This window comes from Natrix helvetica (genome assembly GCF_964273705.1).
Source record: "Natrix helvetica genome assembly, chromosome: 2".
NCBI classification, from domain to species: Eukaryota; Metazoa; Chordata; class Lepidosauria; order Squamata; family Natricidae; genus Natrix; species Natrix helvetica.
Window position 1 is genome coordinate 273,154,795 of NC_138552.1, and position 21,192 is coordinate 273,175,986.

Here is a 21,192-nt window from a genome sequence, read left to right on the forward strand (position 1 = left end):
TGCCCCAGTAGAAAAAATGAATAGGAAGGGGGGCAATTTAGCTCCAAAAACTGCCCCCTCCAAGCAGTTGGCCTACCCTTCCTTTCTCCACCCCCTGGAAATGTGCTGTGCTCTATTCCCCACCCCCACCCCCACCCCCCACCCCTGTCCCCTGCCATGTATGTTCTCTTCCTACTTGCTACTGAAATGGAATCCCTTGTGCGACAGAGAAGATCAGCCGGCCGACTGCCTGGAGGGGGTTAGAGATAGCCCTGCCTGAAATGGATCACACCCAGCATCCAGAAAAGCAACAAGAGGTTTTGCAAGAGGTTTTTTCCCCCACCTAACTCGAGAGATAGGCGTAATGAGTGCATGATGGTGAATTCAGGCTCCCGAAAAAGAAGGGGGGAAGAAGCGACATAACTTTCCTTATTTCTCAAGTGGGGAAGGGGGAGGCAGGGCACAACTCCCTGCGGTCTTGGCCACCTATACATAAGAGTTAACACTGGATCAACCCAGCCAGCCAAACTGCCTGGGGAGGTGGGGGATGGTGAGGGGGGAAGAGTGGAGATGGAATCTAAATTATTTTGGCAGCCAGAGAGAAAAGGGAGCCAGCTCTCTGCCATACGCCCATCCCTAACTCCCACCAAGTCTGGGAAGGTGGAGTTCTTGGCAGGCTGGCATCACACCTCAGACTCTGGCCCATCGTAGCTGGTGTCAGAGGCTCTGGTCAAAATGTCCCGTTGGTGCTGTGGCAGCTACCGATGCGGCGGCTCTTTCTTCTTCTGCTGGTGAGGCAGGTGCGCCTGGGGCAAGTGGATGTGCCCAATCAGACTCAAGGGAGAGCTCACAAAGTTAGTGGTGGAGTGCGAGGTGGCCAGAGTGGGCAGGCAGCACTTCTGAGGGGCTGCTGTCATGGGGATGGGGAGCACAGCCTCTGAGGGGATCAAGAACGCCGGTGCCAAGCGGAGCTGGAAGACCTTAGGAGGTGGCCCATTATTCTGGGCTGGGGCCGCTTGAGCCGAAGGTGGAGGAGGAGTTGGAAGTGCTGGGGAGACTGCAGGCTGTTCCTCTTCACAGCTCGGGCTTGGCTTTTCAGGAGTTTTTGCCTTCTCCACCTTCAGGATCTCCTGCAACTTCTCCAGCTGAGTGCGACGAAGATGGGAGAGCATGCGGCTGTGCTGGAAAGACTCCACAAAGCTCTCAATAGGGAGATCCCAACATAGGAACTGCTCCATTTGTTCCTGTGGACAAAGAAAGGAGGATGAAAACGGCCATTTTGGATGGTTGGTGTTCCAAGCAAATTTCAACAACCAGCATTTCCCGGTGGGTTTTTCTGCTGAGCCGTAGACCGATATGGTGCTCGTCCCCATTTCCATTTACAAAAGTGGGAGTTTAATCTTTACTTAGCATAGAAACATAAAAAAGCTGACAGCAGAAAAAGATCTAGTATATTAAGTCTGACCTTCGTTTTTTTTAGTATGCTTATTTATTTATTTTAATTTTTGTCGGATGATGGACATATATTTATCCTAACCATGTTTAAACTCAGTTACTGATGACCACTACTTCGGCTGGGAGTTAATTCCAAGCTTCCGCTCCCCTTTTTTGTGAAGTAATACTTTCTATCATTCCTTTTGAACTTCCCTCATGTCAATTTGAGGTTATGTCCCTGTATTTCTTGATTTTTTTGCTTTAATATTGAAAATACTGCCTTCTAGAACTTTATTCATACCCTGAATATATTTAAAGGTTTCAGTCATGTCCCTGCCTCTCCCTTCTGTCCTCCAGGTCATACATATTCTCTTTTTCAAATCTCTTCTGATATGTTTTGTCCCTCAGATCTTGCAATTTTTTCTTGCCCATCTCTACACTCACTCAATCTTATCTATCTATCTATCTATCTATCTATCTATCTATCTATCTATCTATCTATCTATCTATCTATCTATCATCTATCTATCATCTATCTATCATCTATCTATCTATCTATCTAATCTATATCTATATCTATAGATATACATATATAGATATATATAGATATATATAGATATATCTTATATATACTTATGCTATGGGTTTTCCCGGGTTCGGGAGACCCCGTACCTAATGTTATGGACAGTTCGGAGAACCTCCAAATCCCACCCCTGGCTGACCCCTCCCACTCTGCCATGACCCTCCCACCTCACCCCGCTCCTCCCAGGAGTCTCCACGCAGCCTGTTTTGGATGCAGGATAAGTGCAGGACCCGCATGGATGCTCAGGAAAGGGGTAAAACGGACCTCTTGGAAGTTCCAGAAAGCTGGAAACAGGCCCATTTCTGGCCTTTGGAGGGCTTCCGGAGCTTGGGAGAGGCAGTTTTTGCCCTCCCAGAGGCTCGAGGAAAGGCTCTGGAGCCCGGGGAAAGCAAAAACATCCCTGCCCCCGCCATGGCGCAGGAGTCCGACTAGGTCACACCCATTATGGCCACGCCCACCCAGCATCCAGGCAGAGAACCTGTTGCTGACATTTTTGAAGCCCACCCGTGATCTTATCAATAATTTTTTTTAAAGTGAGGTCTCCAGTACTGGACACAGTATTCCAAATGGACTCTGACTCAAGCCCTCTGTGACACTAGGGATAGTACAGTGAATTTAAAGGCTGAAATGAGCGTAGGAATAGAAAGGCGGGGATTGTGTTCTTTCCTATAGCATTTTACACACATCCCATCAGACTCTGCGTAGACACCTGAAAAGGACATTTTCTCCTCTGAGTTTGTACACAGGGCATTTCCTATTCCTTTTGTGCTTGCTGTGATTATAGAAAAAAATTCCAAACTTACTTCTGCTATTTCTGGGAGCTTTCTAACTCTCTTGTTGGCTCAGTTTTGCTGAAAATGTATCACAATGTTTAATAAACAGAGCAAATTAAATTTTGGGTCCATTGTTTAGAAATGTAGTCTCACATAGCTTGTTTGTGTAGACTAGATTCTCTGTCTTCCTCCATCTCCCTGGTTGTATTTTTAAGCAATCCAATAAAGACAGCCAATATATACAATGGTTAAGAGTGTTGATTAATGACTAAGAGTGTTGGATAAAGACTGAGAAGATTCAATCAGGTTCAGGTCGATCCATAACCATGGAAGCTCAGTGGATAGCTTTGGATCAGTCACTCCCAGCACTCAAGCACGCCCAACACCCAAGTTTTTATTGTGAGAGAAATTGGAGAAGGGAATGTAATGAAGGCCACTATAAGCTTTGGAGGACAGGTGATGCAATGGTATGTGAGAATGGTCTCTGGGAGATGGGTGGAGGGAAAGATATGCTGCTTAGGGAACAATTAGATAAGTGGTGGGGGAACCTGCCGCTGCATAACAGGCAAAGAAAAAAAAAAACCTCAAAAAGGAACCTCCCTAACATCAGTTTTGAAAAAGAAAGGTAGGAGGTTTGTACTTTCAGACTTGCAAGATTCTTGCAAGTTAATGTAACCTTACAATAGAGTAGAATTAGCTCATTTAGTGGTAGTCCTTCTCTGGACTAGTTGAGGAAGCTGACAGATGGGGTATAAATCTAGAAAGCCACCACATGAAAACATTGTACATGTATTTATACAACATACTAAGTTTAATCACTGACCTTAGTTTTAGGTTGCTGGTGTGAATCCAGCTTGCTTAGTTAGTTTATTGTTTAAATTAAATTAATTTATTTAGTTAGGTCATTCCTAACTTCAAGTGACTTGGAGAGTTCACAATATAATAAAAAGAATAAAATATAATGCCAGTCAAAAACAAATCAGTGAAAACCAATAAAGAAGAAGATTGTAAATCTGGCCAATATTGAACTCACAAGGGGTCCCAATCACCCTAGTCCAGGTTAGGGGGAACGATGGCCCTTTTATGACTTATGGACTTCAACTCCCAGAATTCCTGAGCCAGCCATGGCCCCCTCCATGGGAGTTGAAGTCCACAAGTCATAAAGGGCCATCGTAAAAGTTCCTCACCTCTGCCTTAGGCCAAACTCTAGAAGAGCCAGACCCTCTACAATGCTATCACAGTTCAATGTTTTGTGCAAATCCAGAACATGGGTTAATTCAAAAATCAAATTAATTGCACTGTGCATATGCAACTGCTGGCACAATCTTATGGGGAATTGCTATTGTATTGGCTCAAAAAGTGATTAAGGGAAGCTGCAAACACCAATACATTCACAATTTGCCAAAGGAATAGATGGAGGAGAAGGATGCCTGGGACAAGATTACAAACATTGCGAGTCCCTTTCTGGGAGAGGGGCGGTCTAAAAATCTAAGAAATAAATAAAATAAATAAATAAGGTAACTCAATTTCCTTCAGTTGTCCTGAACTACAATTCCTGTAACATGGTTATGCCAATGGGTGCTGATGGGAGCTGGAGTCCAAAACAGTTGGAGAGGCCCACACTGCCCATCTCATTTAAGAATGGAAACCAGTTCTTTCCAAGCCATTCAAACCAGCACAAAACTTAACAAGCATAATTGGCATCTGGATTCCCTCTATTTTCTTAGCCCCTTGATCATATTCTTTTGCAAAACAAGATGCAAAATCCCCTACGAACACATGTGTGTACATAGACACACAATGCGCAGGCATTTAACAGCCAGATACACAGTATCAGTGGCTTAGACTGCTAATCCAACAATGGCATTTGGAAAAGGCTTTTCGGTCATCCCTTAATGCAGTGTTTCTCAACCTTGGCAACTTGAAGATGTCCGGACTTCAACTCCCAGAATTCCCCAGCCAGCATTCGCTGGCTGGGGAATACTGGGAGTTGAAGTCTGGACATCTTCAAGTTGCCAAGGTTGAGAAACACTGCATTAATGGAAAAAAAGCTGTTCCAGTCAAAAGCTCTACAGGTAGACCTTGACCAACCACCACAATTAAGACCAGAACATTCACTGTCAAGCCAGTGTCTTCCTTAAGGCAGGCACCAGGTGACTGCATCCAATGTTACAACCTTTTTTTGCCCCAGTCATTAAGCAAATCACCTCCAGTCATTACCTGGGACATCATGTGACTGTGACCTTCCCTGCTGGCTTCCCCAATTCCTTTGCTTGCCAGAAGCCAATTGGGGAAGGTCACAAAAGGCGATTGTGTGTCATAAGTGCAAGCTGGTTGCCATGCATTCGTGTTGCGATTGTAGGAGCGTCTGGACGCTACGACAGTCGTAAGATCAAAGTCCACAAGTCACCTTTCTCAGCACCAGGGACGTGCGGTCAGGGGAGGCAGGGGAGGCAGAGCCTCACCGCTCTGATCATGAAAAGAAAAAAAAAGGGAAAAGGCACACTTGGTCCGATTCCCTGCCTTCCTGAGTCAACATGAAGGGGACCACGGAGCACACTCCGCGGTCCCGCGGCTCGCGCTCTGCGGTCCCCTTTATGTTGACTCAGGAAGGCGGGGAATGGGACCACGTGTGCAGGAGGCTGAGGCTGCCTCAGCCTCCTGCACATGTGGTCCCATTCCCCGCCTTCCTGATGATGTCACCAGCCTCACCAGCCATAAACCTCACCGCACGTCACTGCTCAGCACCGTCATAAATTTGAATGGTTTGCTAAATCAACGGTCACAAGCAGAGGACTACTTGTATGGCGTTTTGTTTCATTGCAAGCTCATTGTAAGGAGGGCAGCTGGGGTGGCCGCAGTACTAAAGCTGTGCTACCTGCTCTTCCTACCAGGAGAGACTCTAAAACTCTGGCTATCAGCAGATGGCAGCACTCAGCTAGCTATGACTGATCCGGAAAGTTAAGTTAGAACATAGAACATAGAATAATGGAGTTGGAAGGGGCCTCGCAGGTCTTCCAGTCCAACCCCAAGCATCAACCTTTGTTAACACTTGGATGAGAGACCTCCTGGAATTCCAGAGCTTAGACTAGACAGAAAAGTTGGGGAATAATAATCCTTGAAGCAGGCAGATGGGGAGCCTGGGTGTGTCCATGGTGTCACCAGATTTGAGCTTGATGCGAAGGAGGCTTTTTAAATATATAAATGCTGTAGGGGCCTATGTGTCCCTACAACATCATGCCTCACCTCCACTCCAAGTGTCTTGCTCTCTCTCCCAAGGAGGGGACGACGTTCCATAGCTTGAGTACCACTGAAACAGTCCAACATGTTTAATTTGATATTTGTTGTTGATACGGTAATAGTAATAACATAAAGGAAGGCTTCGCATAACACATTGAACCTGATGAGTCAGCCCATTTTTAAAAAACTTTGCACAATACATTGAACCGAAATGAACCAAACAGCTCGAGGGCTCAGCTAACAGATTAACAAAGAAAAAGTCCTAAAGTTAATCCTGCACAAGTTTGATATGTTCTGGGAATGCAGTCATTTAGATCTTTCATTGGCCCAGTTCAGTGTGTTGTGTGTCTGCAATTATAGCCAGATAGATACGGTAGCTTGTGAAAGCTAAAAAGGCGGTTCAAAGCTTCATACTGGCCACAAGCCAATTCTTGAAAGAGGCAGCTTGGAAAAGTTAGATCACTGCACCAGTGGTGGGTTGCAGGAGGTACGCCCCGGTATGGGCGTACCGGAGCCTGCCCGGAGCACCAGATACTGTTCCAGTACGGGCCCACCTGCCCAAGCTCCTTACCTGTCTTTAAAGGCTCCCGTGCTCATGCATGGTGCGTACAGCGCCTGCGTGACGCTCCACAGAGCAGCCGGAGCGTTGCGGAGGCTCGCGGAGGCACTAAGATGCATGTATGTCCTGCGCACTTTTGCTGCACATGTCCACGTGGACGCCGTCGGGCCCATTCCAACTGTATCAGTTGGAACGGGATCCGGAACCCACCACTGCACTGCACCTCCTTGAAGCCCAACATTCAAGTAGCAAAAAGGGGCCCTTTTCTCAAGCTTAGACAGAAGCAAAGGAAAACTCTTTTGTTTCCCTTCCTGGTCCGTCACACCTCTGCCTTTCCGGCATAGGCTGGAACCAGTTTGGGAAGCTGACCTCTGATGGGATGGCATGGAGAACGGTGGCTTGGAGTGACTTTGCTCCTCTATCTCTAGGTGGGAAGAAGATTCAGAGAAAGAGTTTATTCCTTTTGCATATAAAAAAAAAAAGAGGACTTCTGACAGCAGCCCTGGAGAAACCACGATAGCTTGTTCCTCATGACTCACCTCCACTTTGGCCTCTACGTTCTCCAGTTCAGCCTGTAGCCTGCTCAGGGCATTCTCTGGAGTCCACTTTGCCATACACGCTCCTGTTGGACAAATAGGCAAGTTCAGCTTTAACATCCACATGTCAGCCAGCTGTGCTGTGTGATCCTTGCACCCTGGCAGGAAGGAATGCCAACCAGGGCGTGCTCCCCAATCTGTGCAAGCAGAATATAATCCCAGGTGGCCAACTCCGAAGGGAGAGACTATAATAGTGCCTTCAGCTTCCCTCTTCTCTCTTTCTCCTGTTGAAGGGGACTGGAAGTCTACGACCTACGGGGACTGATTTGGGGACAAGGTGTTTAGCTTTGAGGAAAGATGACCAAGGAAGGACAGAATACCATTTGTCAGATATTTGGAGGGATTTCACGAGAAGAAGGTCAAACCTGCTCTCTCTCATTCCATACCGGAGGGTTAGAGTTAGGGTGGGATATAGTCAGTGGTGGGTTGCAGTCAGTACGCCTCAGTATGGGCGTACCGGAGCCTGCCCGGAGCACCGGGTACTGTTCTGGTACGGTGCTCCGGAGGGCCCACCTGCACCCCCAAGCTCCTTACCTGTCCTTTAAACCTTTGGCGCTTCCATGCACGCACATGGCGCATAAGGCACCTGAGCGACGTTCCACCAAGCAGCTGGAGCATCGTGGAGGTTTGCAGAGTGTCGCAGGCAGGTACATGCATGTGTGCCCCGCATGCGTGTGTATGCGTGCTGTGCGTGTCCATGTGGGCAATGCTGGGCCCGTTCCAACCGGTACAGACGGGTCCGGCGTTGCCCACATGGACACGCGCAGAACCCACCACTGGATACAGCAGTGGAGTAAGTTGCAGGAGAGCCTGATTTAATGTTGTTTCTTTGGGGTAGATTGTGAGGATGACACCGAAATATAATTTTATGTCATTTTATTCTATTTTACATATTTGTGTATTAAATTATATATATCTTATCCTATAAGTATTGTATTTTACCCTACTCGTCTTTCAAATTGTTTGTATAGGATTTTATTAGTGATATGTGTTTGAACCTTGTGCTTTGATATGACCTATAGGCTAATCAATATATATACTGTATGTGTGTGTGTGTGTATTGCATACACACACAGATATATTTAGATATAGTGTTAGATTAGACAAACCCCACTCACAGTCATGTACTTGAAATGGGTACCCATATGGCCCAATTCAAATCCAAATCCATATCTACCCTATTTCCCCGAAAATAAGACCTCCCTGGATAATAAGCCCAGTTGGGCTTTTGAGTGCATGCGCTAAAATAAGCCCTCCCACAAAAATAAGCCCTCTCGAAAATATTGCAACACAGCAGCAGCTGTGAGGTGACCACACCTGCCACCTCCTGCACCTCAAAAATAATAAGACCTCCCTGAAAATAAGGCTGTGTTTATTTTGGAGGTCAAAAGAAAATAAGACCCTGTCTTATTTTGGGGGGAAACGCAGTAATCAGAATGTGTCTCCAAAAAGCCAAGATGACGTGTGATTTTGCAATGGAAGCGCCAACCCTTTTGATGTGTGTCACATACAAAAATGGGGAGGGACTTCAATCGGTCAGGCACAACTGCCATCTTGCACATTTTGGAGCACTCCCTCCCCCCCATCTACCAGCACTGAAGATCTATTGCAGGGGTGTCCAAACTTGGGAACTTTAAGACTTGTGGACTTCAACTCCCAGAATTCCCCAGCCAGCCATGCTGGCTGGGGAATTCTGGGAGTTGAAGTCCACAAGTCTTAAAGTTCCCAAGTTTGGACACTCCTGATCTATTCGGTCCCTTTCGACTTCCAAATTCATGATTCAGTTGGAGCTTGTAAAAGAATTGTAGGGTGGCTTCAGGTTGGCCCTTTGTGTTCACGAATGTTCAAAGAATTAGAAGCGTTTGCTTATTTAAGGTACTTATATACTGCTGATTCTCCGTGGATTTCTGGGAGTTCGCAAAATTGAACAGAATCCATTCAAACCATGAAAATCAGTAACATGTTTGAATAAACCAGCATCAAGTGAAAAACTCTGAACTTTTTCTGTCCCTCCCATGTCACACGAGAAGGGGAGAATCTCAAATTCTCAACCTGTGTCCAACACACCAGGCAGGTTGGTTCTATGCCATGGAGGGAGTCCTAGAAGTATCTGAGTAAAGTCCCCTCGCCTTATGACCACAACTAAGCCCAAAACGCCTGTTGTTAAGTGAGACGTTGGTTAAGTCAATTTCCCCCCATTTAAGTGAACTGCTGCAGTTGTTAAGTTAGTAGCCCAGTTGTTAAGTGAATCTGGGTTCCCCTTTGGATTTGCTTCTCCGAAGATCGCAAAAGGGGACCACGTGACCCTTGGAAACTGCAACCATCATAAATGTCGGTCAGTTGTCAAGCAGCTGAATTTTGAACATGTAGCCATGGGGATGCTGCAATGGCCGTAAGTGTGAAAAACGGCCATGTGTCACTTTTTTTCAGTACTGTTGTAACTCTGAACAATCGCTAAATGAACTGTTGCAAGTCGAGGACTGTATGTAGTTTAAATTGTACTCTCTAGCCTAGTGTTGGCGAACCTTTTCGGCACCCAGTGCCGAAACAGGAGAGTGCACGCGCGGGGGGGGGGGAAGCGCTGGAAATCGGAAGAGCAGCTCCTCGGTGCACGCACATGGGAGTGCTAGTAACAGAAAGAGCAGTTCCCCAGCTCACGCGTGCTTCCAGCATGCGCATGCTGCTCACCTGGTCTTCTGGTTTCTGGTGTCCGAAGACCAGCTGGCCAGTATGCATGCGCACGCTGGAAACTGGAAGGTCAGCTTCCTGGCATGTGCATGCGCACCAGCGGACGTGCTGGAATCCAGCAGGGCGATGGTTGGCGTGCCCAGAGAGATGGCTCTGCGTGCCACTTCCAGCATGCATGCCATAGGTTCGGCATCATGGCACTAGCCTGTCAAAAGCCTGTGCAATGTCTGTGGAACAGGTAAGGATAACACAAATGCTGATGGGGAACTGCATCTGCCCCAGCATCAACCTCTGGGTGTTCTTCAAAGGCAGCCCATCCAGAGCGCATAGTGAAAATTGTCTCTCCAGGTAATCTTTGACTTATGACCAAGCTTGGGACAAGAAAATTTGTCGTGAAGCGATGCTGAATGAATGTTAATAGAAACAGCCACGTGGCCCCACCTGGCATTTAAAAAAATCTTTTTCTGCCAGGGTCATTAAGTGAATCCCTGTGGTCATTGAGGAAGACATCGAACAACCTGACTTGTGACCTACCCTGCCGGCTTTTCCACTGACTTTGCTTAACTTGGAAATCTGCTGGGAAGATCCCAAGCCGTGATCACAGGGCTGTCGAATGCTACAACGGTCATAAGTGCAAGCCAGCTGCAAAGCACCCAGATGGCGACTGCATGGATGCTGTGGTGGTCATAAGTGCAACGAACAGTTGGAAGTCAACATCGTTGTAAGTTCAAATGATCGCTAGACAAATGGCCGTAAGTCAAGGAGTACCTGTGTACCTTCTGGAGAGAAGGTAGCCCATGATTCTTGGGCAAACGTGGAAGGAAAAGAGGAAATGGGATCTCAGCAGGCGGCCCATCTCTGATCTCCTTCCATAAACTCTATTTCCCAGGATCTAAATCAGGAGTCTCCAACCTTGGCAACTTTAAAACCTGGGGACTTCAATTCCCAGAATTCCCCAGCCAGCCATCTAGATCAGGGGTCTCCAACCCTGGCAACTTTAACACTTGTGGACTTCAATTCCCAGAGTTCCTCAGCCAGCTTTGCTGCGCATGTGAACGGATCATGCTCTGGAAAAGCCAAACTTCCGTGTTCTAGTGCGCATGCACGCCTGACCAATCAGCTGGCTGGCACGCATGTGCACACCAGTGTTTGGCACTGCCACATGCACGAAGGACCGCTGATCATCCCATGTGCATGCGTGCCAGAAAGCCAGAAGACAAACATGCAAGGCCACGTGTCCTGGGTGACATGGCTTCATATGCCACTTTGGGCACGTGTGCCATAGGTTTGCCATCACGGTTATAGGGCAAGAGAGAGGAGGAGAGATGAGTTTGTTTTCTGCTTTTTCTTTCAATCAATCTCCTTCTTTCTCCAACTCCAGGGAGGGTTTAGACCCATGATGGTGAACCTATAGTACGCGTGCCACAGGTGGCCTGCAGAGCCCTTTCTTTGGGCATGCAAGCCGTCGCCCAGCTTAGCTCCCCCACTCATGCCTCCCACCAGCCAGCTGATTTTCAAGTCTCTGCCACACATGTGGGAGATGCGTGCGCATGCGTGAGGGGTGAGAGGGTCGTGCGAGCCACCCCCAGGAGGCTTCAGAAAGGCCTGCTAGGCCCAAAACGGGCCACAGGGGACTGCGGTGAGCTTCTCCGTCCTGTTTTAGTTTCAGGAGGCTTCAAGGAGGCCTGCTAGGCCCAAAATGGGCCGTAGCGGGTGCAATTTCAGCACACGAGGAGAAAAAGGTTAGCCCTCACTGGCTTAGACATTATATAAGTCATATGATCCCCAAGAGGTGTCTGCCTAAATATAATGTACAGGTAGTCCTCAATTTATGACCGCAATTCAGCCCAAAATTTCAACTGCTGAGCAAGACAGTTGTGAAGTGAATTCTGCCCCATTTTATGACCTTTTTTGCCAGAGTTGTTCAGTGAATCATGCAGACGTTAAGCGAATCTGGCTCCCCCCATCAATTGCTTGTGGGAAGCCAACTGAGAAGGTTAGCAAAGGTGATTTACATGACCCCTTATGGTTGTAAGTTGAGGACTACCTGTACCCATGATGGCAAACATATGGCACATGAGCTGGACGTGGCATGCAGAGCCATTTCTCCGGGCACATGAGCCATCGCTCACTGCTCTTCCGGGTTCCAGCGCGCCAGGCAGCTGGTCTTCACATATGTGGGAGAGCCAGAAACAGGAAGGGCAGCTGCTCTTCCAGTTTCTGGCGTGCACATGCACACTGGCCACCTTATTTTCCGGTTTCTGGAGCACATGCGTGCGCAAAGACCAGCTGGCCAGTGCGCATGCATGTGCCGGAAACCACAAGATCTTCTTCCCGGGGCTCACATGTACACCGGCCAACTGGTCTTTGTGTGCATATGCGTGCCAGAAATGGAAAGACCAGGTGGCTGGAGCATGAGTGCACTGGAAACCAGAAAAGCAGCCGCCTGGGGCGCACATGCGCCCCGGACGGCTGCTATTCTGGTTTCCAGCCCGCGTGCATGCACTCCCATTTCAGCACTTGGTGCTGAAAAGGTTCGCCAACACTGACCTATACTGTAGTCAAGCTGAAATCTATAATCACAACACAATGCATGTTCGGTAAAATTACATATCTCTCATTCACATATTGCATTACAGTGGAAGAAATACGTGACTGTTGTCCAAAGCAGCATTTCTCAACCCCAGTATCTGTTAAGCTATGGGGACTTCAATTCCCAGAATTTGTCAGCCAGCATACCTGGCTGGGGAATTTTAGGAAGCCCATGCAGCTTAAAGTTGCTAAATTTGAGAAACACTATTCCAGAGTAATACAATAATAATACAATAGCAGAGTTGGAAGGGACCTTGGAGGTCTTCTAGTCCAACCCTCTGCCTAGGCAGGAAACCCTATACCGTTTCAGACAAATGGCTATCCAACATCTTCTTAAAGACTTCCAGTGTTGGGGCATTCACAACTTCTGGAGGCAAGCTGTTCCACTGATTAATTGTTCTAACTGTCAGGAAATTTCTCCTCAGTTCTAAGTTGCTTCTCTCCTTGATTAGTTTCCACCCATTGCTTCTTGTTCTGCCCTCAGGTGCCTTGGAGAATAGTTTGACTCCCTCTTCTTTGTGGCAACCCCTGAGATATTGGAACACTGCTATCATGTCTCCCCTAGTCCTTCTTTCTATTAAACTAGAGTGAAGAAACACTTTTTGTATAAAGTTGCTGAGCCCTCACTCTGTGTGTTTCTCCATCTATTCATCCTTCATGTTGTACCCAGGGAGCAGGGACTAACAGGAAGTAGGGAAAAGGGTGTTGTCAGCAAACTGAAATTCGATAAAACCAACTGCGATCATAAACTAGGCCCACCCATTATGAATAAGACAAAACATCTTTACAACTAACCACAGGTCGTCCTTGACTTATGACCACAACTGAGCCCAAAATTTCTGATGTTAAGTGATACATTCCTCAATTGAGTTTTGTCCCATTGATTTTGCTTGTCAGAAGGTCACAAAAGATGATCACATGACCCCACAGAAACAACAACCGTCATAAATATGAGTCAGTTGCCAAGCATCTGAATTTTGATCACAGGATCCTGGGGATGCTGCAAAGGTTGTAAGTGTGAAAAACAACCATAAGTCACTTTTTTTCAGTGCCATTGTAACTGCACATTGACTAAGTGAACTGTTGTAAGCTGAGGACTACCTGTATTATCAACTAGTTACTCTGGAATCCTACCTTTTGCAAGGTAGGCTTAGTTTAAAGGGAGGCAGACCGTTGTGGGACAATTTAACCATTCTATTTAATTATTTAAAATAATTTTTATTTTATTTTTGCCATTACATTTCATTCTGTTTCTCCTTTTGCACCGTTTTGAAAAATAATTCTATTCCACCATTTCTTTGTTATTAGTGTAACTCTCGTCCCGCCGTGAGTTGGCCATGATGACTTGACTGTGGTGAGTTGGCCAAGGCAAATTTTCAGAGACCCGTCATGAATGAAGCACTTTTGCTTAAAGATGCTCTCAGACCTGCAAAAGTCCAGACCACTAACAAATGTTTTGCCCTTTGCTGATCGCCTAGAACAGAGTTTCTCACCTTTGGCAACTTTAAGATGGGTGGACTTCAACTCCCAGAATTCCCTAAGCAGCAATCAATGTTGAGAAAGGCCGACTTAGATTAACGGCAGCCCAGGTCCAATAGTCCTACTTTTGCCTCTACTCTAGATAGGGTTAGGGGGAGAAAGGAAGACACCAACTGTTGCTCACCCAAGCGCTGCTGTTTGTCGTGACAGGTTTCCCGCAGCTCCTGCAACTCTTGGTATTTGATAGCGAGGGAAGCTTTGCCATTCTCTAGCCGAGGCTGCAAGCCCAAATTTTGCTTGGCGAGGTTATAGTTGGAAGCTAGGTGCACCTCCCGCTCCAGCTGCAGGTTCTGGAACTGAAAAGACACATATTTATTGAGCATCTGGCCCAGGCTGAAAGGTCTCGGTATGCTTATCTGTTCAGCATGTCAGAGTTTCTTTGGGTTCTACATGGCTATCCTGGGCATACAGTACAGGGTTTTCCCATGAATGCATGGAGAACAAGATTTGGACTTCTCACCCAAACAGGGAAAGCTGTTCTCCCTGTTAAAATAATGTGAGTATTTGGCACACACACACACCCTAGCAATCTAGTTTGATTTGCTGTTTTTCTCAATGTTTTCCCCCAAGTTACTGTTCCACAGATCTTTAGATCCTGGCTTCCTTATCTGGCATTTTATCATCCTCATTTGAGTTACTTTTTTCCCTTAATCTTTGCTTTGCTGTCTGTACTCTTGCCTGGGTTTATCTGTTTATAAGTTTATAGATTTATGCACTATGCCTAGTGATGGTTTTGTTAGCATCCCCACCACCTCTAGCACCACCAACATCATTTGAGATTCAAAATATAGTTGATCCAATGCTGTAAAGATACAGTATTTGACAATACAATCTGAAGATGCAAATTACATTTTTTGTTACAAAGTGATTTGGGCTGATTCAGTACAAAACCGTAAAAAGAAAGTGCTTGGAGCCTGGAGCGATATATTGTGGTGAATATATGCCATAGGAAGTTCAATAGCTGTGTTCATACAACATGCTGAAGCAGGTCATAGTAAGGCTGCCTGGATGCAGCATACAAAGTTTGATAATGTTAACCCAGTGAACTGTGTGGTTAGTTAATGGTTCGGAGTGTTGCTCAAACCAGACCAGTGGATTAACTTGGTAACCAAGTTTTTTAAAAAACTAATGTGAATGGATCTACCAAGCTGGTCTGAATGGATGCCTAAAAAATAAGTCTAATTATTTAGCAGCTGCAACTTCTGCCACCAATATAAACAGGCCTAAAGAGTGCTGTGCTCAGAGGTCATGGATTTTAATCTCCACAAAATGACCGCTTTAGGCGAAAGACCAACTTTCAGCCTGAGCTAAAATTCTTACCTATCTTAGAAGGATCTTGTACCTATGAGTAGAAAAAATAACTCTAAAGGATTAGATGAGAGAACCACTCATACAACTTGGTGAAGAGAGTCATTTAAAATCCTGGTGGCTGTGTGGGCATAACTTGCAAGCGTGATTGAATTTTAATCTTGGTTAGGGATTTTCTGTGAGATTTAATGTATTGTACAAACCCAGAAAAAAACGTGTTAAGTGTGTTGTGTGAATGCAATCAGTGGGCATTATGTCATACTTTGAGGTTGGACCCAGATTTTTCCCCGATTCTTAAAGTTTTTATAATTTTTCAAACACAACACTTTTGACCGATGTATAAGCCAACGAAATGTACACATCAGGAGTGGGTTACTGCTGGTTTTACTACTGGTTCGCGACGCTTGTGTGCGATGTTCAATGTAAACTTTACGCATGCACAGAACAATTTATAGTGAACTGCGCACGCGCAGTCACTAAAAACCAAAATGGCGGCAGCTCAGTGGCAGCGAGGGAACCGGTTCCACGACCCAGGCCTGAATTTAACTACCGGTTTGGCTGAACCGGGCCGAACCAGGAGCAACCCACCTCTGGTACACATTAATTTATAGATCTAGCCATGTTTGTATTCTTTAATAGGGCCCAGTTTTTTAAAAAGTTATATGTGCCTTTTTATCACAAAACAATGTACAGGTGGCAAAATGGTATTTATTAGCTTTGTCTTTTCCCCATTAATCAATTGATTGAAAAATAAGTATTGCCAGCGCTTAGCTGTCACAATCCAGGAGCATCTTCCCACTGCCAGATGCTCTTTAGGCCTCCCCTAATAACATGGGCCCTTGAGAAGTTACTAGCTAACTCCAAACCCTTTTCATGAAGGAAAATATCTAAGGAGCATTGTCAGCATATTCTGTCACCAATTGGCATTCCATCCAGAGGTGGGTTGATCCTGGTTTTACTACCAGTTCACTTTGTGTGTGCTTTGTGCGCGCTGCGCATGCGTGTACAATTCAATGTAAACTGCGTATGTGTGAAGAACAATTTACAATGAACCATGCATGTGTGTGCATTAAACAACATGCCAGCAACCAGGGGAACTGGTTTGGGGGCGTGGCCAGCCTGGATCACTGCCGGTTCTGCGATCCAGGCCAAAATACCACTACTGGTTCGGCTGAACTAGGCCGAACCCGGATCAACCCACCTCTGATTCAATCACTAAATGTGGCTTACTGTTTCTGGCTACAGCAAGCATAGAGCCACTGAGAAGCTGCCAAAAGGTTATTCTTAACCTAGAGCTACTGTCCTTATCTGAGCAAACCAGAATAACAACAGAATTGGAAGGGACCTCGAGGTCTTCTAGTCCCAACCCCACCCCCCCAAGCAGGAAACTTTATACCATTTCAGACAAATGGTTGTCCAATCTCTTCTTAAAAACCTCCAGTGTGAGAGCAGCCTCAACTTCTGGAGGCAAGTTGTTCCACTGATTAATTGTTCTACCTGTCAGGAAATTTCTCCTTAGTTCTAGATTGCTTCTGTCCTTGATTAGTTTCCATTCATTGCTTCTTGTCCTGCTTTCAGGTGCTTTGGAGAAATATATAGATTACCCCCCCCCCCCTCAATTATGCATCAGATATTTTGGGGGAGTACAACCCTTCAAGCAAAAGTTACTATTTCCTGACTTGACAAACCAAACTGTGAGTCTATGGGAGTCTTGAAACTGACAAATTGCCCTAAGCTTAAAAGGTAACATTTTGGGATGGTCTTCTAGTAAACGTACTATTTAATTTTTGTGGTTTATCTTGTACTTCACTTGAGCTCATATTTGGGGAAGACAAATGTATTTATTGGACCATCTTAGTTAGAGTTATGGGGGCGATTGGGGATGGTAAACTATGGGGAAAGGACTTGACTATCTTGATCGGCAATTTTTCAGAGGGCACTGGGCTCCATGTGACATTTAGCAACTCAATACCCCTGTTCACACAATAGTGTACACTGTCTTAGTAACTGAATTAACCCACTCTGGTTTGAATAGGAGACTGAACCATAACTCTCCAAACAGGCTGGGTTCACACAACATACCAAGCAACAAAAGACCAACCAAGATTAAAATTAACCACAATTATCTCAATGATTGAGAGCAGTTGCTAAGTCTTCTAATTGACCCGGTTAAGGATTTGGTATCAAGGCATTGCGGGAGAGCACACCAAGGGCAGGAAGCTAGGAGTACCCAGCTTAGCCAAACTGACAAAGATCTTGTAAAAGTGAGGCTGTTTTTCTGGCCATTGTTGGAGAGAAGGCAGAGAAGGTGCCTTTCCAAAATCAACAGCCTCAACGTCTCCTTGTGAGGATGGATGACAACATGTGTGACGTTGCAACTGTGAGACCAGGAGCAGATTCCAATGAAGGTCTGGGGGGGGGGCACAAAAAGGGGTGGGGAATTCCTGCAATTGGGGGGGGGGCGTGCAAGGAGGAAGTTAGCTGGATGCCAAATAAATAAGGGAAAGAAGGAGGGAGGCTCTGCTTTGTTTCCACGCCTGTCGAAAGGCAAAAATCATACGCCATTTATGATGAAAATGCCTGACATGCTGTGGCACTTAATTCGGCAACCTTTCTCTGTTGCCCAGCACAAGACATGTTGCCTGCCTGGCTAGACACAGTCAACACCCCCCCAACCCCCGCCCGTGTTTCCATGGCTGAGTCAGTGAGGCTTTGCTGGATCTCAGGAAAAGAAATCCCTTTCTTTTCAGCACAGAGAAATAAAATAGGGCTTTGTGGTCACCATTGTGGCTGATTTTCGCCAGAGAAAAAGAGGGAAGGGAGGGTCTGGTCCAGGATGGGTCTATCCTGCCAAGACAAAAGCACTGAGGCCTTGGGAGCATCCCCCTCCCACCAAACCATCACACCCACACCCTCCCTGGATGACTCCATCTCCAGGACCCCAAACAGATGGAGGCTGCTTCTCCTCCTCGGCATTTCTTCTGGCATAATAAACGGGGTGTATTTCAAAGAATGTTTGGGTGGGGGGAGAGAGAGAGACTGCTTTTCAGGGAAAGGAGGGGAGCTGAGTGACAGGTGGGTGGAGAAGACCAAAATCTGACAACAGTCCACAAAGGGGCCTATAGCATCTCTAGGGGCTGGAGAGGTGGAACCGGAGTAGCAGAACACCTCGGTTCAAACTGGATCCCAGGGGCAGCTTTTAGAGGTTGGGGCGTCTTGTAATCCCCGGAGCTAGCAGAACGGGATGAGAAGGGGTTAGATCTTCCAAGGGCATAGCCAACAGTTGGGGCAAGAGTGCCTCCCCACCTGGGGCCCAGCTCTCCTCTTCTGAGTCTTGTGCATTTGGGCCAAGAGCTTCCGTGAAAAGGCCGAAGGTCTGGGCATTGTTTCTGGCACCAAGCAAAGGCCTGGCTGGACTGGCACTAGCCCCTCTCCCATGACAGACTCCCAGCCCCCCTGGCAACCAGAGCTGCCTTTGCTGCAAAAGGGGATCGGGTGGCACAGCCCCAGGGATGCCACGGGCACTTTCGGCGGGCATCGATGCCCCTTTGGATGCTCGGATTATTTTCCAAGGGGGCGGGGGCGGTCTTTGTATTTGGATGGAGAGGGATGGCTGCTGGGGTCGGAGTAACGCAAGCCGCGGGTGCGTGCAGCAGAAGACCCCGCTGGAAAGCAGGATGCCACCCTCCCACACCTATCTCCCTCTCTCTCGCCCCTCCGGAGGGCCCGATCCTCTCTCCTCCTGGGCTTCCAACCCGGGAGCCGCGGCTTTACCTTCCTGCTCAGCTTGACGATGCGCTCGAGCCAGGTTTCGTCCCGCATGAGGGCGCGGAGTTGCGCCGTGCTGAGCGCCCCGAAGCCCAGATCGACCGCCGAGGCCCGCGGGCCCCGATCGCGCTCCATGATGGGGACGGAGCAGACGGAGCGGCCGCACCTGGAGGAGCGGGATCCTGCACCTGCACCTGCACCGCCGCCGCAGACCGCCAGAGGGCGGCCCCGCCGCTCTTAAAGGGGCCGCCTCCGCCGAGCTTCCGTTGTTTCGGCTGGGGAGGAGGGTGGGCGCGGCAGAAAGTCGGCGCAGGCGGCGGCGAAGGAGGGCGTTAATTGCACGTGCTGGGCAGCCCCCTCCTCTCAAAGGAGGAGAGCAGACAAAGGGGAGGGGGCTCTGCTGCCTGGGAGGCAGAGGGAGCGTCTGAGCATGTGTAAAGTACACCCAGCCCGTCGCCGCGTGCGAGGCATCTCGAGGGGGGGGGGGGGCGGGAGAGAAACGATGCGCTCTGCGCCGGGAAAATGGGACTGTCGCTTAGTGGCTGCAAGCGCGTGTCACCTCCTCTTTGTGCTAAGCTTAAGGCAGGCAGGGCCATGGAGGCGGGAATAGCCGGCTTGTTGCCTGTTTCGTGTTAGGTATGATTAACTGATGTAATCCTCCATCAGCCTTTAGAAGGAGCCCGAAGTAGGGTATACGGGGTAACTCTTCATGGTATCCTCATAACGACACTGTGAGGTAGGCCGGTGCTGGGCAAAATGAACACATCTCAGAATGATGATGATGATGATGATGATGATGATGATGATGATGATGATGATGATGATGATAATTGATATGGTGCCTGGTGCTGGGAAAATCATCTCATGAGCCCCATGGTCCAGTGGGGATTTGAACCATGACCCCTTTGACCCCTTAATTCCCTTTGGTGCAATTAACATTCCTAGTAGATGGTTTTGTTGTTGTGTCCAGCCCATCCGACCCCATGATGGACAACGTTCCTCCAGGCCTTCCTGTCCTCTACCATCCTCTGGAGTCCATTTAAACTCATTCCTACTGCTTTAGTGACTCCATCCAGTCATTCTCTGTCATTCCCTTCTTCTTTTGCCCTCATTCATTCCCAGCATTAGGCTCTTCTCCAGTGAGTCCTTCCTTCTCATTAGGTGGCCAAAGTACTTGAGTCTCATCTTCAGGATCTGGCCTTGTAAAGAGCAGGCAGGGTTGATCTCCTCTAGGACTGACCCATTTGATGGCCTTGCAGTTCAAGGGACTCGCAGGGGTCTTCTCCAGCACCATAGTTCAAAGGCCTCAATTCTTTGGCACTCAGCTTTTCTTATGGTTCAACTTTCACAGCCTTACCTTGCAACTGGAAAGTAGATGGTTTAAGCACCCTTTTATAAATCCATCAAAGTGCCAGTTGAAGAGAAACTGCCATGAATTCTCTTTCCAGGGCCAATGCAGGGAGGTAGGATTCCTGAAAAAGCATCCAGTTGCTTTGGCATGCCCAAATCCTTGGCATTTGGGAAGGGTCTCCCTAGGTTGGAGTGCCACCCCTGTACTAACTTTCCTGAATGGATTTCGTCAAGCTGTTTGGTGATCATAGTTACCAGGATGATTATAAACATTTATTTGTTGAATTTATGTTGTTGTTAGTTGTGAAGTCGTGTCTGACACATCGCGACCTAATTGACAACGTTCCTCCAGGCCTTCCTGTCCTCTACCATCCTTTGGAGTCCATTCAAGCTCATGCCTGCTGCTTCGGTGACTCCATCCAGCCACCTCATTCTCTATCGTCCTTTTTTTCTTTTGCCCTCAATTGTTCCCAGTATTTGCCTCTTCTCCAGTGAGTCCTTCCTTGAATTTATAAAGCTGCCCATCTCATGTGTAGCTTTGCTGGCTGAGGAATTCTGTGAGTTGAACTCCACAAGTCTTAAAGTTGCCAAGATTGGAGACCCCTGGTCTAAATGGAGGGATAGAATCAAGTGCGGGTGAAGTTCTAGTACCACTTTACAAAGCCTTGGTAAGGCCACAGTTAGAATACTGCAGCCAGTTCTGGTCAACACAATATAAAACAGATGTTGAGACTCTGGAAGGAGTGCAGAGAAGAGCAACAAAATGATTGGGGGCTTGGAGGC

The 21,192-nt window shown here is 47.3% G+C and overlaps 1 protein-coding gene across 1 annotated transcript; it reads right to left on the reverse strand.

Annotated features, from left to right (window-relative positions):
- Positions 1–390: 390 nt before the first annotated feature.
- VPS37D (VPS37D subunit of ESCRT-I) lies at positions 391–19,219 on the reverse strand. The gene is made up of 4 exons (XM_081940822.1): positions 19,066–19,219; positions 14,108–14,279; positions 7,108–7,190; positions 391–1,223 (listed from the first exon to the last, which is right to left on the reverse strand). The coding sequence occupies exons 1-4, from the start codon at positions 19,192–19,194 to the stop codon at positions 738–740; spliced, it is 870 nt and encodes a 289-aa protein (XP_081796948.1). The 5' UTR covers positions 19,195–19,219; the 3' UTR covers positions 391–737.
- Between the last annotated feature and the right edge of the window lie 1,973 nt (positions 19,220–21,192).